The sequence below is a fragment of the Scyliorhinus torazame genome, chromosome 19, assembly GCF_047496885.1.
Source record: "Scyliorhinus torazame isolate Kashiwa2021f chromosome 19, sScyTor2.1, whole genome shotgun sequence".
Lineage (NCBI taxonomy): Eukaryota > Metazoa > Chordata > Chondrichthyes > Carcharhiniformes > Scyliorhinidae > Scyliorhinus > Scyliorhinus torazame.
In genome coordinates this window covers 99,200,608-99,228,480 of record NC_092725.1, presented here as the reverse complement: position 1 = coordinate 99,228,480, position 27,873 = coordinate 99,200,608, and the positions used below count along the sequence as shown (strand labels likewise).

The following is a 27,873-nucleotide window of genomic DNA, read 5'->3' as shown; positions in this document are numbered from 1 at the left end:
CCTACAGACTTGAGGGCCCAATAGCCTCATCCTGTTCCTCTGTTCCTTTGTGGTTAGCACAATTCTGTTCTGTAAACCTGCTGTCACTGTGCCTCCATCTCTCCCTATGTCGTCATTTTTAGTGTTCATTCTGGCTGCAGAGTCTCCACTGCAGAAAGAGAATTGGCACTTGGCTATTTTCTTGGCCAAGAGGCTCCGGGAAGATCAGAAGGATATAAGAGTCCTTCCCGTATGTTACCGGAAGGCTCTAGATTCGAGATTTCACATTGTTAAAAGCACACTATAATAAATTTGGCTGAGGTGCCATTGGCTTTAGTGTCATAGAGTTTTACAGCACAAAAACAGGCCCGTCGGCCCATCATGTCTGTGTCGGCCATCCCAAACACCTATCTATTCTAATCCCACTTTCCAGCACTTGGTCCTAGCCTTGTAGGCTGTGCCTTTCTCCCCACAGAGGCTGGTCGACCTGCTGATTATCTCCAGAATTTTCAGTTTTGATTGCACGATGTTGAGAACTAACACAAAGAGCAAAAGGAAAGGAAGATTTGCATCCAGGTAGCACCTCTCATCGCCGTCAGATGTCCCAGAATGCTTTATAACCAATGAAGTATTTTTGAAGGTTAGTCACAGTTGTGTTGCAGGAATCATGCCGGCTAATTTGTGTAATTTGGGGGTGGGGGACAAGGTAGGGGCATGTAAAATTTGAGGGGTACTCACCCCCCATCTTTCTGCCCACCCCCGACTCAGTGCCCATAATGTAGTACGTGGGGTGGGAGCTGAAGTTGGAAGCCTGCCCGTCACTTCGTTGAGCTTGTTAAGAAGGCAGTTGACCTGATTAATTTGCAGCCCACTCCAGAATGTGGTTTGCATAGGCGTGAGTGGGAGATGGGCTTTTTCACCACCTGAGGTGAAGCAGCAGGAGGGATGAGGGGAGCGCATCTTTTGGGGGTCTGCTGTGTGTGTTGGGGGCAGCTTCCTAGAATTATAGAATTTACAGTGCAGAAGGAGCCATTCGGCCCGTCGAGTCTGCACCGGCCCTTGGAAAGAGCATCCAACTTAATCCCATGTACCCACCCTATCCCAGTAACCCCAACTAACCTATCGGACACTTAAGGGGCAATTTATCATGGCCAATCCACCGAACCTCACATCTTTGGACATCCTCCGCAAGATGATACGACCCACTTTGCGCACACCACTCCCCCCCCACCCCAACTTGGCACCCAAAATCTGTTCACACTCCCTTTTCCCCCCTCCCTGGGTGTTTGATTCCTTCCCACCTTAAACCTCTGGGATTTTGGGCAGCATGGTGGTGCAGTGGTTAGCTGCCTCACGGCGCCGAGGTCCCAGGTTCGATCCCGGCTCTGGTTCACTGTCCGTGTGGAGTTTGCACATTCTCCCGTGTTTGCGTGGGTTTCGCCTCCACAACCCAAAGATGTGCAGGCTAGGTGGATTGGCCACGCTAAATTGCCCCTTAATTGGAGAAAATGAATTGGGTATTCTAAATTTGAAAACAAAACTTCTGGGATTTACCCGAGTCCAGGATTAAATGTCCTTTGTTTTGGGGACTGCTTGATTGGCTGGCAGCTCATGAGGCCGGGATTTCTCCCACTGAGGGGATAACTCCTACCCACTGCTTGATAAGGCTGCCAGCAGTGTTTTATTGCTTTTTAAAAATGTAGGTTGGTTCATGACTAACCTTTTCAACGGGCCAGGCAATAGGCACTCCCCGTAAAAATCAGCCCATTGATTGATTGAGGGGTAATCAATAATAGTGCCATGGGATCTTTTACATTCGCAGGAGGGGGCAGGGGGGGACTTCAGTTTGATAGCACATCTGAAAGTTGGCACCTCTGACAGTGCAGCACTCCCTCAGTACAGCACTGATTGTTGTGCTAAGTCCTTGAGTGGGACCTGAACCACATCTTCTCGACTCAAAGGCGAGTGAGTCTTGTTCTTTCTTGGAGGTGAGGGGATGACCATGTTCATCGTCTGGGGTGTTGGGTTTGGATTAGCTGCTGGCCCAGGATTTCCTCTCCTTGCAATCTGACTCTGCCTCTGATTTGCATTTGCTTTCGAGGAAGCTCACACTCTTTTGTGAAGCCTTCAGAGTGCCCTTGTAGCATTTCTCTTGAGAGCATACCCCAGATTTGAGCTCTCCACAGAAGATTCACTTTGGAGTGTCAGGCAATCTGGCTACATGACCTGTGCAACACAGTTGTGATTGTTTCAGTATGGTGTGGATGCTTGGCATCTGCTCGGGTCAGCACCTCAAAATTCTGTCCTGCTATCTGACCCCCAGAAGTTTCCAAAGGCGGCTCAAGTGAAAACGGTTCAGCTTGTTGGCCTGGCACTGGTTCACAGTTCAAGTTTCACATGTGTAGAGTAGATTGGGCTGGACTATTGCAAACATTTAGTTTGGGAGACAGACTTACACCTCTTCACTCCCAGACAGTTCAAACTCTGCCGAAAGCTGCACTTGCTTAGCAATTCATGCATGTTACTCATTGTACGTATAGACAGAGAGAGAGAGAGAGATGGATGGGTGGCAAATAGGAAATCACCACATTTGCCTTTGGAGACCTTGATGAGAGATTGTTGCCAACTGGGCTGCAGCTGACACATGACCAATGTTTCTATTTTGCGAAAACCTAGTGATAAAAGGTATATCTGAATCTCCTTCAGGTTTGTGCAGGTAGATTCATGCATTCAAGGACCTCCAGCACTAATGCAGTCAGCTGTAACTCAATGGGTAGTACTCCCTCCTTGAATCAGAAGGTTATGGGTCCAAACCCCACTCAGAGACTTAAGCCCCAGAATCCAGATTGACGTTGTCAGTGCAGAACTGAGGGAGGGCTGGAGTGTTAAGATGGATGTTGAGCTTGGATTCCATCTGCCCTCTGAGATCCTGTGAATCATTCCACTCTTAATTCACATCCAGCTGTGTATATTTAGCTGCAGGCGTTCCTCAGGGCAGTGTCCTAGGCCCAACCATCTTCAGTTGCTTTATCAATGATTTTCCCTCCATCATAAGGTCAGAAGTGGGGATGTTTGCGGATGATTTCTCAATGGTCAGCACCATTCGTGACTCATCAGATACTGAAGCAGTCCATGTCCAAATGCAGCAAGACCTGGACAACATCCAGACTTGCGCTGACAAGTGGCAAATAACATTCATGCCACACAAGCGCCAGGTACTGACCATCTCCAACAAGAGAGGTTCTAACCGTTAACCCTTGACATTCAAGAGCATTACCAAATTAAATTCTCCACTATCAACATCCTGGGTGTTATCACTGAGCAGATGTTGAACTGGACTAGTCACAAAATGCTGGGGCTACAATAGCAGGTCAGAAGCTGAGAATTCTACAAAGAGTAACTCACCACTGGACTCCCCAAAGCCTGAACACCATCTACAAGGCACAAGTCAGGTGTGTGCTGAAATAGTCTCTCCTTGCCTGGATGAATGCTGCTCCAATAACACACAAGAAGCTCGATGCCGTCCAGGATAAAACAGCCCGCTTGATTAGCATCCCATCCACCACTTTAAACATTCACTCCATCTACAAGATGCACTGCAGCAAATCGCCAAGCATCCTTCTCCAACACCTTCCAAACCCGTGGCGTCCACCATCTAGAAGGACAAGGGTAGCAGATGCATTGGAAACACCACCACCTGCAAGTTCCCCTGCAAGTCACACACAATCCTGACATGGAAATATATCTCCATTCCTTCACTGTCATTGGATCTAAATCTTGGAACTCCCTCTCTAACAGCACTCTGGGTTTACCTACGCCACAGGGACTGCAGCCGTCCAAGAAGGCAGCTCACCACCACCTTCTCCAGGGAAATTAGGGGATGAGCAACAAATGCTTAACCCAGCCAATGACACACTCCTCCCATGAATAAATAATTTTAAAAATCTTTATGGAGTTCATGAAAGGTAAGGGATCCATCTCAAAAACAATATTTAAGCTGGAATGGAAGAATTTTTAATAGCAGCTATCGATTCCTAAGTCTCTGCTGTCCAGGGAAGACAGTAGGAAGCAATATAAATAATTGTTCCATTCTGATATACCGATAGTTTATTGTATTGACAGTTAAGCACTGCTTTATACAGTGGCTGTAGATGATATACATCAACCTGTATCCGACTGATACAACTTATTATAAACTTCTAAAATCAAGGTGAACCTGGATGAACAGTAGTTCACCATCAGTGATGGTATCGCATCCAATTCTGGGCACCACACATTAGGAAGCACGTGAAAGCTCCAGAGAGGGCGCAGAAAAGATTTATAAGAATGGTTCCAGGAATGAGGGACTTAATTTACATTGGGAGATTGAAGAGGCCAGGGATCTTTTCTGTAGAGAAGAGAAGGCTGAAGGGAGAGTTGGTAGAGGGGTGCTCAAAATCATGAGGGGTCCGGACAAGGTAGATGAAGAGAAATTGTTCTCATTGGTACAAGCGCTGAGAACCAGAGGGCAACAATATAAGCTGATTGGCAAAAGAACCAGAGACGACAAGAGAAAAAATATTTTTCATGCAGCGAGTGGTCAGCATCTGGAATGTGCTGCCTGAGAGTGCGGCGGAGACAGGTGGCTTTGAAAAGGAAATTCGATAAATACCTGAAGAGCAAAGGGGATGGAGTGGGACTGACCGAATTGCTCTTGCAGAGGGCTAGCATGGATATGATGGGCTGAATGGCCTCCTGTGCTGTAACCCGTCGGTGACCCTACTTTATCTGCAATAGCTGTGTTGCTGAGCACCCCAGTTGTAGTTTGCCATTGGTTTCACATTTCTGCAATGCTCGGTTAAGCTAGCTTGAAGTAAAACCTGTGCTGTGCTGCTGATGGAGTTCAAATGCTTTCAGGAGCTGCAATCCATCTTTGCAGGATCATGATTATCTGCACGTAATGCTCACCAGTTACATGCCGATTTACGAAGTCATAAAATGACCATGCTCGATGGTTTCACTTGCTGCACATGCTGCTGATATCCCAACAGCCCGCAGAGCTCCCAAACTCCAGCTGTAGGGTGTTAATGACGGCTATCGCACCACACAAGAGGCAGATTTCTTCGCTTACCCTGATATCGGATGTGTGGCTTCAAGAGAAATCTGTGTAATCTTAACAAGCTGGGAGAAAAGAGCAGCTTCTCTGCTTCATTTTCTCAACTCGCAACAGGTTCGAGAGGGTTATGACAAACTGGCATCTCCTGGCTGTCAAGTGACTGCTGTATGTCTGTCTTTTGGAGAGCAGTTCAGCGCTGCGTTCTCAGCAGGCTGTGGCTATATTTGAGCTTGAATGCTCAGAATGTATACCCTGAGCACTGTACATGATAGCACTGCAGCAATTTAAACAGTGGAATAGAGCGTGGCTATTTATAATGCTGTTACTATCATGTACGAATGTAGTTGGAGCATCTTCAAACAGCGTGCAGACAAGTGCTGAAAAAGATGGCGGCCAGGCCCACTTAGTTAGGGGACAGGCCCCGTATTAGTCACCCGGTGACAATAAAACCTCCCCTGAGTAAGTCGGAGGTCGGAAGGCACAAATGCAGCATCCCTGGTTAGCGTAGTTGCTTGACAGCTCCAGGATCCCAGGTTCGATTCCTGACTTGGGTCACTGTCTGTGCAGTCTCCCCGTGTCTACATGGGTTTCCTCCGGGTGCTCCGGTTTCCTCCCACAATCCAAAGATGTGCAGGTGAGATGGATTGGTCATGCTAAATTGTCCTTAGTGTCCAAAACGATTAGGTGCGGTTACTGGGTTATGGGGATACAGGTGGAGGTGTGGGCTTAAGTGGGATGCTATTTCCAAGGGCCGGTGCAGACTAGATGGGCCGAATGGCCTCCTTCAGCACTGTAAAGTCAATGATTCTATGAGCAGTGGGATACCGTTGAGACTTATTAAGCACGTGGCTTAGGAACTGCACATCTTGCCTGTACTGTCAGAAGGCTGCCCAGTAGGTGTGCAAGTGTTTCCCTGGGGTAGACTTGCTTGTGGCCAGGCACTCTGAGCCCTTTCGGGGAACAGAACAACATGAAAGGGCTGTGCTACAGAAAGCCAGTCCCTTTTGCCCTTACCTTCAAACCCACCGCTTCCATGTTACCATCCTCCCCGCGAACCCTATCCTGCCATCAGATAGAGCGCGGCACTGTTGGAGAGTCAAAAGTGAGGGAGGACAGCACTGTCAGAGGGTCAGTACTGAGGGAGTGCTGCACTGTCAGAGGGTCAGTACTGAGGGAGTGCTGCACTGTCAGATGGTCAGTACTGAGGGAGTGCTGCACTGTCAGAGGGTCAGTACTGAGGGAGTGCTGCACTGTCAGAGGGTCAGTTCTGAGGGAGAGCTGCACTGTCAGAGGGTCAGTATTGAAGGAGCGCTGCGCAGTCAGAGGGTCAGAGCTGAGTGAATGCTGCACTGTCACAAGGTCAGCACGGAGGGAATGCTGCACTGTCAGAGGGTCAGTACTGAGGGAGTGCTGCACTGTCAGAGGGTCTGTACTGAGGGAGTGATACACTGTCAGAGGGTCAGTGCTGAGGGTGTGCTGCACTGTCTGAGGGTTGGTACTGAGGGAGTGCTGCACTGTCAGAGGGTCAGTACTGAGGGAGTGCTGCACTGTCAGAGGGTCAGTTCTGAGGGAGAGCTGCACTGTCAGAGGGTCAGTATTGAGGGAGTCCTGCACTGTCAGAGGGTCAGTACTGAGGGAGCGCTGCAGTCAGAGGGTCAGTTCTGAGGGAGAGCTGCACTGTCAGAGGGTCAGTATTGAGGGAGTTCTGCACTGTCAGAGGGTCAGTACTGAGGGAGCGCTGCACAGTCAGAGGGTCAGCACGGAGGGAATGCTGCACTGTCAGAGGGTCAGTACTGAGGGTGTGCTGCACCGTCAGAGGGTCAGTACTGAGGGTGTGCTGCACTGTCAGAGGGTCAGTACTGAGGGAGTGCTGCCCTGTCAGAGGGTCAGTACTGAGGGAGTGCTGCACTGTCAGAGGGTCAGTACTGAGGGAGTGCTGCACTGTCAGAGGATCAGTATGGAGGGAGTGCTGCACTGTCAGAGGGTCAGTACTGAGGGTGTGCTGCACTGTCAGAGGAACAGTACTGAGGGAGTGCTGCACTGTCAGAGGGTCAGTACTCAGGGAGTGCTGCACTGTCAGAGGGTCGGTACTGAGGGAGTGCTGCACTGTCAGAGGGCCAGTGCTGAGGGAGGGCTTCACTGTCAGAAGGTCAGTACTGAGGGAGTGCCGCACTGTCAGAGGGTCAGTACTGAGGGAGTGCTGCACTGTCAGAGGGTCAGTACTGAGGGAGTGCTGCACTGTCAGAGGGTCAGTACTGAGGGAGTGCTGCACTGTCAGAGGGTCAGTACTGAGGGAGTGCTGCACTGTCAGAGGGTCAGTACTGAGGGAGTGCTGCACTGTCAGAGGGGCAGTACTGAGGGAGTGCTGCACTGTCAGAGGGTCAGTGCTGAGGGAATGCTGCACTGTCGAGGGTCAGTACTGAGGGAGTGCTGCACTGTCAGAGTTGCCATTGGATATGACGTCATACCAAGGAGCTGTCTGCTCCGATGGGTGGATCTGAAAGATCCCATGACATTATTTGATGGAATACTGGGGTTTCCCGCTCTCCTAAGCTAATGTTTATCCCGCAATCAACGGGAGATTAACTAAACAGCAGCTACGACATTTCAAAAATATTTCATTGTTGTGAAGTTAGTGATGTCCTGAGGCTGTGTGAGGCGCTCTTTAAATGCAAATTATTTCTTGATTTATTGCCTCCAATTAATCTAACTAACAGTACTTTAATTTGCTGAAACAGAAAGCATTCTGTAATTGAACATGTCTACCATTATGGCTTAGTGTGACCCTGCGACAGCTCACAACTTCATTACACATCCTGAAGAAATTATTGGCAGTGAGTTCTATAAAGAGTTTTTAAATTATCCGCTCCATATGGCAGCTAATTATCATCCTCACTTGACGATGTAGGCTGGAAGTCAAGCTGAGGGAAATGTCGACTTGCGTTATTTGAATTCCAGCTCCATGTTTAAGGTTATGTTCAGGCTGAAGGTGTAGTTGGTTATAATAAAAAGTTGCACAATTTAATAGCAATTAAACTCTGTATAAGGCACAGATTTACCTATGTCATTGAGCCATCACAATCTCATCCAAACGGTGCAATAATCTCTGGCTCCTTCACACCAATCACCTCACTGTTCTATTTTATCTCCCCTGGTCACTTCTTTACTCTGCGTTGATCTATGTCTGTCAGGCTGGAGGAATGTTGTTCCCCAGGGGTAGTGTGATGAACGGTTACTGCCTTGTCATCATGTAAGGTGATGTCCCCTTTAAAACCGGGCTTGGAACCCTGGGGACTCCGCCTCTGACTCCTCCCATCTGTGAGACATATATAAGGGGCTGCCTTGTGGGCTGTGCAGCAGTTAGCACATGCCTCAGCTCTAGCATAGTTCTTAGTCTATTAAAGCCTTCTTTACTGTTTACACTCTAAGCGTCGTTATTGAGGGTACCTCAGGTAGGTATTGGCACCTTTGCATTTCCTGATTTTTATTAATGATCTAGATCTTGGTGTGCAAGGGACAATTTCAAGTATGTGAATGACACAAAGCTTGGGAGCATTGTAAACTGTGAGGAGGGCAGTGTAGAACTTCAAAAGGCCATAGACAAGTTTGTGGAGTGGGCAGACAGGTGGCAGATAAAGTTCAATGCGGAGAAGTGTGAGTTGATTAATTTCGGTAGGAAGAACATAGAGCGATAATATATAATAAAGGGTTGAATTCTAAAGGGGGGTGCAGGAGCAGAGGGACCTGGGTGTATATGTGCAGAGACCATTAAAAGGGCAGGACAGGTGGAGGTAGCAGTTAATAAAGAATATAGTGTTCTGGGCTTTATTAATAGGGCCATAGAATACAAGCGCAAGGAGGTTATGCTGAACTTACACAAGACACTGGTTAGACCTCCCCTGGAGTATTGGGTGACAGACAGTAAGAAGGATGTGAACGCATTGGAGAGGGTTCTGAAGGAGTTTACAAAGTCTAAAGTTCCAGAGGTGGGAAACTTCAGTTATGAGGATAGATTGGGGAGGTTGATCCCCTGCACCTCCCAGCACCTGTTCCAGCCAGAATGTTAAGAGATGCAGGTTAGCTTTACGTGGGGCTAGCCACTCCGCTGTTGCTTTCCTGCTGATCTGACCAGCCAATGAACAACACAGTTATTGCTGGCTGCAGACAGCTATCAGTTTATGAACAGGACATATTGCCTTTATTGCAATTAAGTGATTAATTGTGCATCTGCATCTCGTTGCGTTTTTACAGAGCTATTCAGTGTAGTCCCTAATTTTCTCTCTGTAATACAAATTATATCATGTGTGTGTGTACATGCATATAATATATACATGATACATACATGCACACACACAAAAAATATTGTTATAGAGTGTGAATTTTAGTTTGTACACAGTTTCACATTCTCTGAATCCAATTTCTGTGTGTTATTACTCTCACAGCTTGTGGGATTTCCACATCACTCTTCTACCTCCCGACTTTGTTGATCGGTCCTGGCTGCTTCACTGCACAAGTGGAACTTCTGCCTTTTAAGGGTCTCTGCTGTTTTTCTATCAAAACCAATATTCCTTTGCAAGTTCCCACTGTTTCTCTGTAGGTTTGCTTATTAACAGCCACCCCGAAACATGGTGGTTAGTTCATTTTGCAGCCCTTTGAAACTAGTCTCACTTAAATTCAAAACCTTGGCGCGTGACCACGGGCCCCCCCCCCAAACCTACTTTAAAATCTGGTATCGAATTCAATCACATTGTGCTCACTGTTCACCAGATGTTCACGTACTTTGTTAACTAATTCTGACTAATTACTTTCCTGGTTCATTTTTAGGTTGTGGGTTGACCAGAACTTATTGTCTATTCCTAATTGCCCTTCGGAAGGAGGTGGGGGCATGCTAGGCACCCTTGATGGTCGATTAAAAGTCACATTGGTGAGGTAGTGGAGTCACATATAGGCCCATACTGGATAAGGGCAGCAGATTGCTTTCCTGAAAGGACATCCGTCAATTAGTTGGATTTTTACAACAATTCTCAACCGCTTTGTGGTGACTTTTACTGAGCCTTTATTTAAACTCAATTCAAATTCTTGAACTGTGCTGATGAGAGTTGATGATGTAGTTTTTTCATTCATTCTTGAGATGTGAGCAGCATTTCTTGCTGCCGATGGAAAAGTAAAATACGTTCAAATGCAGGGACCTGTTCACTGCAAATAAAAGGAATATGTTCAAGACTTGCGCCTTTTTAAAAATTACCTGGCAACGTCAGGAGCCAATAGTTCCTCATTGCTTTCTCTATGGTGATGCCTCGGCAAATCAAAATTGAATTGCCAACCAATCAGGACCCTTTTCTCCTATAGTGTAAATTGTTGCGATTATTGTAAATTTGGCATTCATGTTTGTCCTGATGAGTGTAAGATGAAAAACTTCAGCAACATGTCTCTCTTCTCAGTAATCAGGTTTTCTACCACCAAGTAACTGTAAACATGTAAGCAGCAATAAGTTAAAATGGTTGAAGATTACTGGGATTCAGACTGCACTGAGCTATCGTGGTCTAAAGTTTTTTTAATAAATATTTTTATTCTCCTTTTTCACATTTTCATCCAAATTTACATCCACCAACAATCAATCAGCGGTAACAAATACAATGTCAGTCCCCTGGCCAACAATTCCTCCCTCCCACCAAACCCCAACCAACCCTCAACATTTTAAATACAAACATCAAAGAAAAGGATTCAGGAATCCACGATCCACCCATATATAGTCACCAACAACATACACAGTCCAACCCCCTCCCCACCCAATCCCCCCCCCCCTCACCACCCCAACCCCCCCACATGTTCAAAGTCATCCAATTCTTGAAAGTACATAATAAACAAAGCCCATGAATTATAGAACCCTTCAATCCGTTCCCTCAACTCAAACTTCACCTTCTTGAGTGTTAAAAACTCCAACAGATCCCCCCGCCACACCAGAGCACAGGGTGGAGAAACTGTTCTCCACCCCAACAGGATACGCCTTCGGGCAATCAGCGAGGCGAAGGCTAAAACATGTTCCTCCACACCCGCTTCTAATCCCGGCCGATCCGATACCCCGAATATGGCCTCCAGAGGACCCGGCTCACGCCTCACATGTACCACCTTCGAAATTACCCTGAACTCCTCCCTCCAATACACCTCCAGCTTTGGACAGGACCAAAACATATGAACGTGGTTTGCAATGGGCCCCCCCCGCAACGTTCACAAACATCCTCTACCCCACAAAGAGCCGGCTCAACCTCGCCTTTGTGAGGTGCGCCCTGTACACCACCTTCAGCTGCATCAGCTCCAACCTCGCGCACAAAGTTGAGGTATTTACCATCCAGAGCACCTTACACCACAACCCCTCCTCCATGCTATATTGGTCTAAGGTTACTGGGATTCATACCGTACTGAGCTAAACCGGTCTAAGGTTACTGGGATAGGGACCACACTGAGCTGTATTGGTCTAAAGTTACTGAAATTCAGATCACATTGAGCTATGTTGGTTTAAAAATACTGGGATCCACACCATACCGAGCTATACTGGTCTAAAGTTACTGGGATTCGGACCATACCGAGCTATACTGGTCTAAAGTTACTGGGATGCAGACCATAAGGGCAGCACGGTAGCCTTGTGGATAGCACAATTGCTTCACAGCTCCAGGGTCCCAGGTTCGATTCCGGCTTGGGTCACTGTCTGTGCGGAGTCTGCACGTCCTCCCCGTGTGTGCGTGGGTTTCCTCCGGGTGCTCCGGTTTCCTCCCACAGTCCAAAGATGTGCAGGTTAGGTGGATTGGCCAAGATAAATTGCCCTTAGTGTCCAAAATTGCCCAAAGTGTTGGGTGGGGTTACTGGGTTATGGGGATAGGGTGGAGGTGTTGACTTTGGGTAGGGTGCTCTTTCCAAGAGCCGGTGCAGACTCGATGGGCCGAATGGCCTCCTTCTGCACTGTAAATTCTATGATATCGAGCTATACTGGTCAAATGTTACTGGGATTCAGACCGTACTGAGCTATACTGGTCTAAAGTCACTGGGATTCAGACCATACCGAGCTATACTGGTCTAAAGTTACTGGGATTCAGACCATACTGAGCTGTACTGGTCTAAAGTTACTGGGATTCAGACCATACTGAGCTGTACTGGTCTAAAGATACTGGGATTCAGACCATACTGAGCTATACTGGTCTAAAGTTACTGGGATTCAGACCATACTGAGCTGTACTGGTCTAAAGTTATTGGGATTCAGACCATAGCGAGCTGTACTGGTCTAATGTTACTGGGATCCAGACCACACTGAGCTATACTGGTCTAAAGTTACTGAAATTCAGATCACACTGAGCTGTATTGGTCTAAGGTTACTGGGATTCAGACCCTACTGAGCTATACTGGTCTAAAGTTACTGGGATTCAGACCATACTGAGCTGTACTGGTCTAAAGTTATTGGGATTCAGACCATACCGAGCTGTACTGGTCTAATGTTACTGGGATTCAGACCATACTGAGCTATACTGGTCTAAAGATACTGGGATAGGGACCACACTGAGCTATACTGGTCTAAAGTTACTGGGATTCAGACCATACTGAGCTGTACTGGTCTAAAGTTATTGGGATTCAGACCATACCGAGCTGTACTGGTCTAAAGTTACTGGGATTCAGACCATACTGAGCTATACTGGTCTAAAGATACTGGGATAGGGACCGCACTGAGCTATACTGGTCTAAAATTACTGAAATTCAGATCACACTGAGCTGTACTGGTCTAAGGTTACTGGGATTCAGACCATACTGAGCTATACTGGTCTAAAGTTACTGGGATTCAGACCATACTGAGCTGTACTGGTCTAAAGTTATTGGGATTCAGACCATACCGAGCTGTACTGGTCTAATGTTACTGGGATTCAGACCATACTGAGCTATACTGGTCTAAAGTTACTGGGATAGGGACCACACTGAGCTATACTGGTCTAATGTTACTGGGATTCAGACCATACTGAGCTGTACAGGTCTAAAGTTATTGGGATTCAGACCATACCGAGCTGTACTGGTCTAAAGGTACTGGGATTCAGACCATACTGAGCTATACTGGTCTAAAGTTACTGGGATAGGGACCACACTGAGCTATACTGGTCTAAAGTTACTGAAATTCAGATCACACTGAGCTATGTTGGTTTAAAAATACTGGGATCCACACCATACTGAGCTATACTGGTCTAATGTTACTGGGATTCAGACCATATTGAGCTATAATGGTCTAAAGTTACTGGGATTCAGACCATACCGAGCTGAACTGGTCTAAGGTTACTGGGATTCAGACCATATCGAGCTATACTGGTCTAAAGTTACTGGGATAGATACCATACTGAGCCATACTGATCTAAAGTCACTGGGATTCAGACCATAATGAGCTATACTGGTCTAAAGTTACTGGGTCTCAGACCATACCGAGCTGTACTGGTCTAAAGTTACTGGGATTCAGACTATACTGAGCTATACTGGTCTAAAGTTACTGGGATAGAGACCGTACTGAGCTATACTGGTCTCAAGTTACTGGGTATAGAGACCATGCTGAGATATACTGGTCTAGAGTTACTGGGATAGAGACCATGCTGAGATTTACTGGTCTAAAGTTACTGGGATTCAGACCATTGGATTGGATTTTGTTATTGTCACCTGTGCCGAGGTACAGTGATAAAGTATTTTTCTGTGAGCAGCTCAACAGATCATTAAGTTCATGAAAAGGAAACGAAATAAAAGAAAATACATAATAGGGTAACACAAGGTACACAATGTAACTACATAACATCGGCATAGGGTGAAGCATACAGGGGTGTAGTGTTAATCAGGTCAGTTCGTAAGAGGGTCGTTTAGGAGTCTGGTAACAGTGGGGAAGAAGCTGTTTTTGAGTCTGTTCATGTGTGTTCTCAGACCTTTATATCTCCTGCCCGATGGAAGAAGTTGGAAGAGTGAGTAAGGTGAGTGGGAGGGGTCTTTGATTATGCTGCCCGCTTTCCCCAGGCAGCGGGAGGTGTAGATGGAGTCAATGGATGGGAGGCAGGTTTGTGTGATGGACTGGGCGGTGTTCACGAGACTCTGAACTTTCTTGCGGTCTAGCAAGACTGGTCTACTGCTCGAAAGTTACTGGGATTCAGACTGTTTTCAATTACGGAGTGCAGGCTGCGAAAGATACAATCACTATACAGTTCATTGTGCCATTGCTGTGGTGACTGAATCAGTGGTATGAAGCTGGGTTAGTCGTCATCACAGAAAACATTATCCTGGGTCGGAGCTTTCTGACGGTTTAGGCCGGTGGGATCGCCCAGTCCCGCCGAGGGCACACCCCAGCCGCAGGTTTCACGGCAGCTAGGGGTGCATTCAGCGGGAAACCCCGTTGACAACAGTGAGACCAGAAGATCCTGCCGCTTGGTAAATCACTGTACGGAACGCTGTTTCACTGCTTACCCTCTGCAGCTTTCCAGTTTGTGATTAGCATCTGTTTCCAGTACACAAAAAGCAGACAAGGCTAATAACAACAGGAAAACTGGATATGCACCGTTTCAGTTTTCTTTCACGTGGAGTGAGGCTGAATGAAGCTCTCTCTAATAAATTGAACATGGATGAGAAGTGTTGCCCACACTTCAAAGAAAGGTGCTCTCCAGTAATGTTGCAAAATTTATAGGTGGGAGTTTCAAAGAGGTGTAATAGAGAACTTCAGTACATGTTTGGGCTGAAAATGTTGTTTGGGAAATGATTTATCCTGCTGTGGGGTGCATGTGCTGAGCTTTGACATTTTAACTTCTGGCGTGCACCAGTGGAACACCAGTGTCCCATTCCCATCTTCTGCACGGGAGCGATGGGGGTGGGATTGGGCGGGGGCTATGCCATGGTGGCGGATAGCATAGCCCAAAATATATTTTAACGGAATGACGCCTCCACCTTTCCCCAGTCCCTCGGACTAACGTAAGGACATTTGCCACCAGCTAATTTGGGAATGATCAGAATTCTATTCCTTGTTGAAGTTTACAAAAGTGATTCCTGAAGTTCGTGAAGAATCCTTAAAAAGGCTGTTGTGTATCGAATCCCTCGGACTCGCTCCTCACATTGGCTGTTCCGGCTTAAGGAATGGAGCCATTTTAAAAGTCAATAATTCCCCTGTAGTTGGCATCAACACACACTTTGCTTATATAATGTAGCGGAACTTTAATATTTTGCCATATCGATTCACTTCTGCATTAACCCTGAACAAGCTGTCAGTCCGAGTTGGGTTCCATTGTCCTCAACAGTGGTCTGAGCTCGAATACCATTGGTACTCGCGTGCAGGCAGTCTCTTGTCTGAGTTGACAGAATATTATTGTATCCATGTAATCCTTATTCTCCCTGTGAGTGCTGTTTGGCAGCAGGGCTGCACTTGTACAACCTGGGAGAAAAGATTAAACTGCTCGTCCCTGGAGGGGTCTTTTTCTGATTGGATGACCTGCCATAAAGTGGGTGTGACCATGATGGGTCGGAGGAGGAGTGAATGGGGAGAGTGGGGGGGTGCAGTAGTCCTTGTGGTTTGGGTCAGTGGTTGCTCTGTTTTAAACCGAGCTACAGGAGCAGCTGCCGGTTATTTAACAGCAATGCAGCAGGATGGGGGGGGGGGGGGGGGGGAGAGAGAGGGAGATTAAACAGCTGATTGCTAACTGAAGAGGTAGAAGGAACATGTGAGCAGTGCAGAGAGTCTGTGCAAAGCTGCAGTGCCTGAAATGCACTGTACGTCGCTCTGAGAGCATGGGGAAGATGAAGCACTGTAGAGTTTAACTGCCGGGACAGGAATTCCAGGATCCCTGAGAGCAGCTGTGCTTCACATAGCTCAGCAGAAGGAGAATTGCTTGATCATGTGTTGCATGAGCTGCTGATTGTTGCAGTTGGGCTGTGTGAGCGGATTGCTATCCCAGTACGTCTCTTTAAATGGAGGGAGAGAGCTTCAGGAGGGATACCCACTGCGGAGCTTGCAGCTCTGAGTGACCTCCAGTCTCTCTCTCTCCATCTCTCTTCATCCAGCCCCAAATTCTGAGACATGTTTGACATTGAATGTGAGAACTGTGAAGAGGGAGAATATGGAGAAATCGAGCAGTGAGGAATCTTCAATCCATCGGAGCCCATCTGTGGAGAGCAGGGACTCAGACCTTGGTAGAGCGTCCACCTCTGGCCAGCAGTTTGGCCGTGGATTTACAGCTGGGGCTTTTTATGGAAACTCGGGTGCCCGCACCAAGGGCCCAGCAGGACCTGGTGTAAAGAGTGACAAATATACGGCGCCTAAAGGAAGCAAATATGTGGTGTTTTACCTCGACCTGTCATTTGTTTTCCTCCTAGAATTCCAGAAGTGCAGCATGGCAAGAGGCTGTTTGTGTTGTCTCAAGTACTTGATGTTTCTTTTCAACCTAATATTTTGGGTAAGTGATTGATTTTTCTCCCAGGGATTGACTGTATGTGGAGAGCTGAATGTGTCACCGTTGAATACAAATGCCTAAACACACATCACAGAAAGTGACTAGATGGTGCGATTAGCTCGGTTGTTCCCTTATCCCTGGTATTAAAGTTAGCTGACGTTAGTCATGATCCAAAGTTGAGTGTAATTTAAGTCTCCTATTTGGCAGAGTGGGGCCTCCTTACTTACATAAGAAATAGGAGCAGGAAAAGACCATTCAGCCCCTCGAACCTGCTTCGCCATTCAATATGATCATGGCTTATCTTCAGGCTTTTGTTCACATTCCTACTCCATTTCCATATCCTTTGATTGTTTTTAGTATTCACAAATCTATCAATGTGCTCAGTGATCAAGCACCCACAACCCTCTGGGGTAAAGGATTCCATTGATTCACAACCCTCTTAAGTGAAGGAATGTCTCCTTAACTCAGTCCTAAATGACTAGTGACCCTATGTTCTAGACTCTCCAGCCTACATTCTCAACATCTACTCTGCCAATCCTCATGAAAACTTTATACATTTTTAGGCGATCACCTCATTCTTCTGCACTCCAGGGAATATAGATCTAGCGTACTCGATCTGTCATAGGAGAGTTCCCTGTAATGCACTTCCTATAAGGCAAATATACTCACCCTTGAGTAAAGAGACCAGAACTGTATCAAATACTCCCAACGCCCTACATATCTGCATTCAGATTTCGTAATTTGTAAAGGGCGGCAGGGTGGCACAGTGGTCAGCACTGCTGTCTCACAGCTCCTGGGACCCGGATTTGATTCCGACCTTGGGTGACCGTCTGTGTGGAGTTTGCACAGACTCCTCGTGTTTGTGTGGGTTTCCTACGGGAGCTCCGGTTTCCTCCCACAGTCCCAAGATGTGCAGGTTAGCTGGATTGGCCATGATAAAATTGCCCCTGAGTGTCCGACGGTTAGATGGGGTTAAGGGGATGGGGCGAGGGATTGGGTCTAGGTAAGGTGCTGTTTCAAAGGGTCGGTGTAAACTCGATGGGCCGAATGGCCCCTTCTCCAATATAGTGATTCCATGATATTCTAATCCCCTTGGAATAAAGGCTAACATACCATTTGCTTCCTTAATTCTTATCTGCATGTTAACTTTGTGTGATTGGTGTACAAGGACACCCAGATCCCTCTGAATATCAGCATTCCTCACTCTCTCAGCATTTCAAAAAATATTCAGCTTTTCTATATCTCCTTCCAAAGTGGATGGTCTCACATTTCTCTATGTCGTGTTCTATCTGACACGATCTTGCCCACTCATGCCTTGTCTATACCTCACTGCTTACTGCCCCCTTAACTTTGCATCGTCAGCAGACTTGGATACGTTAAATTCAGCCCCGTCATCTAAAGCTGTTACTCTCTGCCCTTCGACAGCAGTGAAGTTCTGTGTCTGCGCGGCATTGAAAACGGCAGCGTAGGCTCCGAGCGTCCTGACTCCTGAGTGCAGTGTGGTGTCCCGTTCTCTAGTCAGGAGTCCTTGATGTATGGAGCATTTATACAGTGGGAAGTCCCAACTTAACAGCCCACAGAATTCTCCAGGAATCTAACTGTAGGGCTGTTAACATGAGTGCAGAATTTCTGCAACATGTGCTTGTTACGTTAGTCAGTGCAGAGCCGGACGGTACTGCCTCATCACTGCACTCAGTGTAATCTGCAGGAATGCACAGCCGGCCGCATGCTCTTTTGTTTAGTCACTGGCCTGGGAGCAGTAGGCTGGAGTGTGCCCCAACTTGACTGTAATTATACGTCACTGTGACTGAAGATGCAAAGCTTGTGATAATTATTCACATGGCTGCTTGAGAATGTGACGTAAATTAGACATTGAGCTTCCTTCCTTCCTTTCCAGCTTGCCAGTGTGTCCACATCGGAATATTTGGAATTCTCTTGGCGTATCCCTGTTGAAACATATAGGATCTTGAGGGGGCTTGAAAGGAGGATATTTTCCCTTGTGGGGGAGACTAGAACTTGGGCGGGGGCGGGGGGGGGGGTACACGGTTTAAAAATAACGGTCTCCCATTTAAGACTTGAGATTAGGAGAATTTTTTCTCTCAGGGTCGGTAGTCTGTGCATAGAGAGAATTGGAGGCTATCCAAGGCCGAGTGAGGCAGATTACTGAGTGAAATGATAGTCGAGGGTTAAGACGGGGGCTGGCGGAAAAATGGAATGAAGGCCACAATCAGATCAGCCATGATTGTATCAAATGGCAGAGCAGGCTCGAGGGGCTGAATGGCATAATCCTCCAACTTGTGTATCCCATGCTGATCAGTCAGTCTCCGTTCAGCCTCTGAGAGCTAAGAGATGGCAGCATTCCCACACCCTTTTGGTGACCAATGCTCTTGTGGTATAAACTAACAGAGATATTTCTCAATTAGCTGATTAATTATTCTGTCCTTGCTAATAGTGCCTGTGTCCCCATTAACAATGCCATTTTGCAATCATTGTCACTCTTGTGTAGGATACAGTGGTGCGGTCTGTTCGGATCTGGTGCCGCTATGTTGGTGCAGGAGACCGTATGGTGTGCATTTTTCCTTTTGGGATTATTTGCACAGAATTGTGTGTTATTGACCAGATGCGTGCTAATCCCCTTGAAGATTAACTGTCTTGCAGCCTCCTGCACAGCATCTTGAATCCTCAGGCAGGGCTGGGTATTGGTCACATTGCCCTAATCTGTTTGTCTGGCTGCCTATAAAGTCGACATTTGCATTGATCTGGATATATGAGGAGGGGTCAGCTGCTGTATTGTGTTCGAGAAAAGGGTACAGTCTCAGATTGCAAAATGGCATTGTTAATGGGGACACAGGCACTTTTAGCAAGGACAGAATAATTAATCAGGTAACTGAGCAATATCTCTCTGTTAGTTTATGTCACTAGAGCATGTGCCTTAGTCCAGACAACAGTGAGTTTATACTTTAATATTCCCGAGCCCGGTGAAGAGTTTACAATAGTTGCTGTCATTCTGTCTTTTCCCATTGCTGCCTTATCCAATGTCTCTGCCATTTTATCTAATTTTATGAATTTTGATGATTTTTTTTCATTCCATGGCAGCAATATAGAGGATTTCAGAGTTTGCTGTGGCTGAGCATTTTGAGATCATGACGAATGGTCGCTGTGCCATGCCAGAAGGGTCACTCATGCTATCAACCTCTTTACTCAGCAGCCATAAAATTTCATTGCAGATTCCATTTGAATTTATCTCAAATAACCAAACCTTAATTAACTTTCCAAACCTGTGGCAGATCTGGGGCATGTTTTGCAACTCAGAAATCATCGGGGTGCGGCAAGGTGGTAACTGGCTGGCCGACTGAATATTTACGTGACATGAGCCAAGGAGATAGTCGGTGGGGCTTGATAAAATGGTGGGAAGTTTGTTTTAGTCAACAGGGAGAGAACATTTCCTTGGGGTGAGATGCCACTGTTGAACGGCTACCAATGCTCAATAATGAGCATGGGAGTGAGGAGAGAGACTAGCAGAAACATTCTTTGGAGCGCGGATCACTTTGCCATGGGGACTGGTTGAAGCTGCGTAGAGGGAAATCTGGAGAGAGCACGCAGGGGGTTAGTTTGGGATTGATACAGTACAGTGGAGAGAGCGCAGGGCTGCGTGATTATTTTGGGATTGATACAAGGCTGTAGCGAGAGAGTGGGGCAGTTGGATTAGTTTGGGATTGGTACATTGGAATGGGGAGAGATTGGGGCAGTGGAATTAGTTTGAGATCGATAGAGGGCTATGGGGTGACAGTGGGACAGTGGCATTAGTTTGGGATTGATACAGGGCTATGGGAAGAGAGTGGGTCGGTGGATTTAGTATGGGATTGATATAGGGCTACAGGGTGAGAGTGCGACAGTGGGATTAGTTTTGAAATGGTACATCACTATGGGATGAGGGAGGGGCAGTGGGATTAGTTTGGGATTGCTACAGGGCTATGGGGTGAAAGCAAGGTAGTGGGATTCGTTTGGGATTGATACAGGGCTATGGGAAGAGAGTGGGTCAGTGGGATTTGTTTGGGACTGATACAGGGCTATGGGGTGAGAGCAAGGTAGTGGGATTCGTTTGGGATTGATACAGGGCTATGGGAAGAGAGTGGGTCAGTGGGATTAGTTTGGGACTGATACAGGGCTATGGGGTAAGAGCAGGGCAGTGCTATTAGTTTGGGATTGATACAGGGATATGGGGAGAAAGTGGAGTGGTGGTCTTAGTTTGGGATTGACATAGGGCTATGGGGTGACAGTGGGACAGTGGGGTTAGTTTGGGATTGATATTGGGCAATTGGGTGAAATCGGGACAGTGGGATTAATTTGGGATTCGTACAAGTATATTGCTATGAAGTGAAAGTGGGGCAGTGGGATTTGTTTGGGGTTGATACAGGGATATGGGGAGAGAGTGGGACAGTGGGATTAGTTTGGGACTGATACAGGGCTATGGGGTGAGAGCGGGGCAGTGGGATTAGTTTGGGACTGATACAGGGCTATGGGGTGAGAGCGGGGCAGTGGGATTAGTTTGGGACTGATACAGGGGTATGGGGGTCAGAGCAGGGCACTGGGATTAGTTTGGGACTGATACAGGGGTATGGGGGTCAGAGCAGGGCACTGGGATTAGTTTGGGATTGATACAGGGATATAGGGTGAGAGTGGGCAGTGGGATTAGTTTGGGATTGGTGGCTATGGGGTGTGAGGGGGCAGTGGGATTAGTTTAGGATTGATGGCTATGGGGTGAGAGAGGGGCAGTGGGATTAGCTTGGGATTGATACAGGGCTATGGGGTGAGAGCGGGGCAGTGGGATTAGTTTGGGATTGATAGAGGGCTATGGGGTGAGAGCGAAGCAGTGGGGTTAGTTTGGGATTGATACAGGGATAAGGGGAGAGAGCAGGGCAGTGAGATTAGTTTGGGATTGATACAGGGCTATGGGTGAGAGCGGGGCAGTGGGATTAGTTTGAAATAAATGAAATGAAAATGAAATGAAATGAAAATCGCTTATTGTCACAAGTAGACTTCAATGAAGTTACTGTGAAAAGCCCCCAGTCGCCACATTCCGGCGCCTGTTCGGGGAGGCTGGTACGCGAATTGAACCATGCTGCTGGCCTGCCTTGGTCTGCTTTAAAAGCCAGCTATTTAGCCCAGTGTGCTAAACCAGCCCCAGTTTGGGATTGATACAGGGCTCTGGGCTTAGAGCGTGCAGTGGGATTAGTTTGGGATTGATACAGGGCTATTGGGTGACAGCGGGGCAGTGGGGTTAGTTTGGGATTGATGGCTATAGGGTGACAGCGAGGCAGTGGGATTTGTTTCGGGCATGATACAGGGTTATGGGGTGAGTGCGTGGCAGTGGGATTAGTTGAGGATTGATACAGGGCTTTGGGGTGAGAGCGGGGCAGGGGATTAGATTGGGACTGATACAGCAATATCGGGAGAGACTGGCCATTGGCTTGTTAATAGGAAGAAGCCTTTGAACCCTCCAAACCCATTCCATCGTTCCATTAGGTATTACTGATCTGTGTCCTCACTCAGTTTATTAAACTGCTTCCATGTGATTTGCTGAACAATAGTTTCTCGTAGAATTATCCAGCACAGCATGTGACCATTCAGTCCATTGTGCCGATGCTGGCCCTTGAAAGAGCTACCCAGTTAGCCCACACTCCTGCATATGTTCCTTTCTGGTATTTATCCAATTTTCTTTTGAAAGTTACTTTGAATTAACTTCCACCCCCTTTCAGGTCACATGTTCCAGGTCTTAATAGCAACAATTTGTGTTTATATAGAGCCTTTCAACATCGTAAAACCACCCAAGAATTTTATGGGAGGATTAGCAAGCTAAATTTGACACCAAGCCACAGAAGGAAATATTAGGACAGGTGACCAAAGGCATGTTGAAAAGTGGGTTTTAAGAAGTGAATTAAAGGGAGATTGAGTGGCGGAGAGTTTTAGAGAGTGACAGCTGAGGACTCGAGCAGCTGAACGCACATCGACCAATTTGGAGTGATTCCCAGGAGACCGGAATTAGAGGAATGTAGAGATTCATGGAATTCCTTCTGTGAGAAGGAGGACAGTCAGCCCATCGACTCTGCACTGACCCTCCAAAAGAGCACTCACCTAGGCCCATTGCCTGTCCTGGCACCATAGCCAATCCACCTAACCTGCACATCTTTGCACCATTGGAGGAAACCGGAGCACCCGGAGGAAACCCACACAGACACGGGAAACACGTGAGAAAATTGAAGAACTGAAGGACCTTGGAGTGCATGTCCACAGGTCCCTTAAGGTAGCAGGACAGGTAAATAGAGGTGGTTCAGGGTGCAGGAGAATGTATACATTCCTTTATTAGCCAAAACATAGAATAAAACAGCAGAGAGGTTATGCTAGAATAATATAAAATAAGCCCAGCTAGTCCACAGCTAATGTTTGGTGTACGGTTCTGGTCACCACATGACAGCAAGGGTGTTATCGCACAAGAGTAATTACAAAGGATATTTATGAGGTTATTACCAGGAATGGAGAATTTCAGCTGGGAATGGATACGCTGGCATTGTTCTCTTTGGAACATATGAGCAGACGCACAAGTTAGGAGCAGGAGTAGGCCACTCAGCAACTGCTCCGCCATTCAATAAAGATTATGGCTGCTCTAATTGTAACCTCAATTCCACGTTCCTGTCTACCCCCGATAACCTTTCACCCCCTTGTTAATCAAGAATCTATCTAGCTCCGCCTTAAAAATATTCAAAGACTCTGCTTCCACTGCCTTTTGAGGAAGAGAGTTCCAGAGACTAATGACCCTCCGAGAAAACATTTCTCCTCATCTCGTTTTAAATGAGTAAGCGCTTATTTTTAAAGAGTGACCCTGGTTCTAGATTCTCCCACAAGAGGAAACATCCCCTCAAATGTTTCAATCAAGTTGCCTATTGCACAGGAGGTGGGGGGGAGATTTAATTGATGCTTTTAAAATTGAGGGGCCTAGATAGAGTGGGATAGGAAAGGTTTATGTCCCTTAGGAGAGAGATCATTAAACTGGAGACATAGAATTAAAATAATTAGTAGAAAGATAATAATCTTTTATAATCTTTATTGTCACAAGTAGGCTTACATTAACACTGCAATGAAGTTATTGTGAAAAGGCCCTAGTCGCTACATTCCGGCGCCTGTTCCGGTACACAGAGGGAGAATTCAGAATGTCCAAATTACCTAACAGCACGTCTTTGGGGACTTGTGGGAAGAAACCAGAGCACCCGGAGAAATCCCACTCAGACACGGGGAGAACGTGCAGACTGCGCACAGACAGTGACTTAAGCCAGGAATCGAACCTGGGACCCTGGAGCTGTGAAGCAACAGTGCTAACCACTGTGCTACCGTGCCACCCATAGGAAGGTGGTGAGGATTAGGAGGGTGGTGAGAAACCCTTTCACCCAGACAGTAGTCGGGATCTGAAAGGGTACTAGAGACACAAATCTCATCATGTTTAAATAAAACACTTGGCAATGCACTTGAAGTGCGATAACCGATAGAGCTTCAGACTAAGAACTGCAAAGTGGGCTTAGGCTGGAGAGCTCTTTTCCGACTGACAGAAATGATGGGCTGAATGGCCTCCTTCTGTTTATAATTTTATTTGTTTCAGTGATAAAGGTTCAGGGGGCTAAATGGCTTCCTCCTGTTCCCTGTTCGTATTATCCTGCCAGATTTGTGCACATACAACTTAGCTCTTTGTTCCTGCACACTCTTTAAATGAAACCGTTTAGTTTATATCACCTCACCTCATTCTAATGTCCTTTCTGCATCACTTTTTACTTCCCTGCGTTAAATTTAATCTGTCCACGTGTCTCTCCATGAAGATTGGGCGGCATGGTGGCGTAGTGGTTAGCACTTCTGCCTCACAGTGGCGAGGACCCGGGTTCGATCCCGGCCCTGGGTCACTGTCCATGTGGAGTTTGCACATTTTCCCCATGTTTGTGTGGGTCTCACCCGCACAACCCAAAGATGTGCAGGCTAGGCGGATTGGCCACGCCAAATTGCCCCTTAATTGGCAAAAAAATGAATTGGGTACTCCAGATTTATTTTCAAAGAAGAGTCTCTCCATGGAGACTTGCCATCCTCCCTGCTGTTTAGTACTTCTGTGTTTTCTGTAAAAGTTTTGAATGATACCCTGTACCTCCAAGTCCAGCTCATGAATATCTAAAAGACCAGTGGTCCTAATATCGACTCTGGGAGACACCACTGTCAGAAAAGCAACCGTTTGCCGCTACTTTCCTGCTCTCTGCCTATGAGTCAATTTACTCACACAGGCCCTTTTTTAAAAAATTGGTTCATGGGATGGGGGCGTCTCTGGCTGGGCCAGCATTTGTTGCCCATTCCTAATTGCCCTTGAACTGAGCTGGGCCATTTCACAGAGCATTTAAGAGTCAACCGCATTGCTCTGGATCTGGAGCCATGTGTCAGCCAGACCAGGTAAAGACGGCAGATTTCCTTCCCTAAAGGACCTTAGTGAAACAGATGGGTTTTTACTACAATCAACAATGGTTTCATGGTTATCATTAAACTTTTAATTCCAGACTCTTTTTCACCATCTCCCATGGTGGGATTCGAAACTGAATCCTCAAAGCATTAGACTGGGTCGCTGGATTACTAGTCCAATTACAATACCACCAAGCCACTGCCTCCCCTTAATCCCATGGCCTTCACTTTTGCTGGTATGTGTATTATGTGGTACTTTATCAAACACCTTTTGAAAGTCCATCTATGCATCAATAAGATCATGGCTCATCTGATAATCTCAATTTCACATTTCTGTCTATCTTTCACCCCTTATAAGACCATGGGCTGGATTCTCAGCCACCGCGCCGAAATCGTGTTCCGCACGGGGGCGGAGAATCCACTCACGCCGAAATTGGGCCCGGTGTCAGTCCGGCGATTCTCCGGGACCCAAGAATCGGCGTGATTGCAGAGTACGCTGCACACCTGGGGGCCCATTGACAGAGGCCAGCCCAGCGATCCTCTGCTCCCGACGGCCAAGTTCCCGATGGCGTGGAACTAACCACCTATTGTCGGTCGTGATGCTGGCGTGGCGGCTGCGGACTCATTCCGCGGCCACCTTGGTGGGGGGCTGGGGCACTGGACTGCGGGGAGGGGGGCATTGTAGGTGGCTGGGGGTTAAATTTGTGCGGTTTGATGCTCGGGTGCGAGGCCGATTGGGGGGAGTCTAATTTCTGTGTCTGGCTCCGCGGTCTGAGTCCACCATGGAGCTCGGCGAGGCCGCTGGAGGCCGCCGCCGTGCCCATGCGCGGACTCAAAACTGGAAGTGTGGGGGCCTGTATCCGCAGCTAAAGCTGCGTGAACTACTCCGGGCCCCTGCTAGCCCCCTGCAGGGCACTGAATTAGCTGATCTTTATTCCTGGAATCTCTGGAGTAAAACCCCAGTGTTTTTACACCAGTGTGGGGACATAGTCCCATTTTGGGAGAATCCAGCCCCATATGTCATAGAAGCAGAAGTAGGCCATTTAGCCCACCATTCAATGAGACCATGACTGATCCGATATAATCCTCAACTCCACTTTCCTACCTTATCCGCATAACCCTCGATTCCTTTACTGATTAAAAATCTGTCTATCTCGGCCTTGCACATACTTAACGACCCTGCCTCCACAGCCCTCTGAGGTAAATAATTCCACAGATTCACTACCCTCTGGGACAAGAAATTCCTCCTCAGCCCTGTCTTAAATAGGTGACCCCGTCCCCCGCCTTACTCCAAAATTACTGATGCTTATCCAGCATCTATCTACCTCTACCGTAAAAATCTTCAAAGACTCTGCTTCCACTACCTTTTGATGAAGAGAGTTCCAGGGACTCATGACCCTCGTCCATTCCTTCTTCAGTGAACTCAATGAAGTTAGTCGGCATGATTTACTTTAATTTATATACTTTAAAATTCTTATCCCATATTTTTTCCAAATCGCAATTACCAGCACCAAGAGCAACCAGTGAATTTTCAATTCCCCCCCACCCAACCCTCAAGATCTTTTGGAGGAATTAGTTCCAGATTTTCACCACCCTTTGTGTGAAAAATGTTTCCTGACATCTCCCATGAAGGGCCTCGGTCTAATTTTAAGGTTTTGCCCCCTTGTCCTGAACTCATTGACGAGCCCGAGAAAGTGGTTTCTGTCTCAACACCCTATACAATCCTTAATCATCATCGCCACCTCAATTCCATCACCTCTTGAGCTTCTATACTCAAATACAAATCTAGTTTCTGCAACCTGTTCTCATAATTTAACCCTTTTAGCCCCCTAGTCATTCCAGAATCTGCGCTACGGCCTTCTTCAGGCTGAGTTCTGGTGCCCGTAACTGAGTGGATTGTTTTGGATTAACATAGGAGAGAGCATGATAATAGCATTGGGTTTGGATTTCCCTGACAAAGATTGGCCCGCGGCCCGGACGACATCGGCCATTTCGCGCGCTTTTCGTGGCCTCCCGTGCTTGTGCGCACCAAAACCTACGGCAACACTGAGGGACGTGATGCGCAGGCGCGCCCGACGCAAGACCGAACTGCGCATGCGCAGTGGTGCAACGAACATCATGACGTCACGGCGTGCGGCAACTGTGGAGCTGCACATTTAAAGCGGCAATGTCCCGCAAGAACCCGACAATGCCTACGATGTGGCATGGTGGGCCACTACGCTGCTTACTGTCGAGCAGCTCAACCTGTCAATCTTCCACAACTCTGACAATCTCGCAGGGACGTGCGGGCCATTCAGCCTCCCCATTACGAATCTTGCCCAGACGACATCGAGACCGGTGTCACAGATGACCGAGACGCCTTCCGTGTTGCGGTCATTGATGGGAACCGAGTTAACACGATCAATCCGGGTGATGAATGGTGTGCCACCCTGACGGTCAACCGATCGCCAATCACTTTCCGCCTGGACACTGGCGCCTCCGCCAACCTCATAGCATGGTCAGCCTTCTACACCATGAAGGTCAGACCACCAATCCGGCCGTCCCGGTGCAGAATGGTCGACTACAACGGGAACGTTATCCCGGCTATGGGATCCTGCCAGCTCCAGGTGACACACAACACACACACGGCCACACTCTCATTCGAGATAGTCGGCTCATCGAAAGACTCCTTGCTAGGCGCACAGGCATGTAAGGCTCTCCACCTCGTGCAACGAGTCCACTCTCTCTCTCCAGACGGAACGTCTGACTTCCCGGATGCAGAGTTTAACGCACAGCTCCAATCGCTCCTCGCCCACAACCAGGAGGCATTCGAGGGCATGGGAACACTGCCATACACCTATAGAATTCGGCTCAAACCAGACCCCACCCCGGTCATTC

General features: G+C 47.4%; 1 protein-coding gene across 5 annotated transcripts in view; it reads left to right on the top strand.

The window, feature by feature from the left end:
• The window catches only part of tspan9a (tetraspanin 9a), a 286,143-nt gene that overhangs the window by 133,461 nt on the left and 124,809 nt on the right, over positions 1 to 27,873 (top strand). For 3 of the 5 annotated variants that reach the window (XM_072484908.1, XM_072484909.1, XM_072484907.1), the window contains exon 5: positions 16,436 to 16,515. In XM_072484908.1, coding sequence (XP_072341009.1) covers positions 16,453 to 16,515 — 63 coding nt within the window. In that variant the 5' untranslated portion in view covers positions 16,436 to 16,452. Of the gene's footprint in view, positions 1 to 15,717; positions 16,516 to 27,873 lie in introns of those variants that run through there. The other 2 variants (XM_072484905.1, XM_072484906.1) reach the window with 2 other exon arrangements.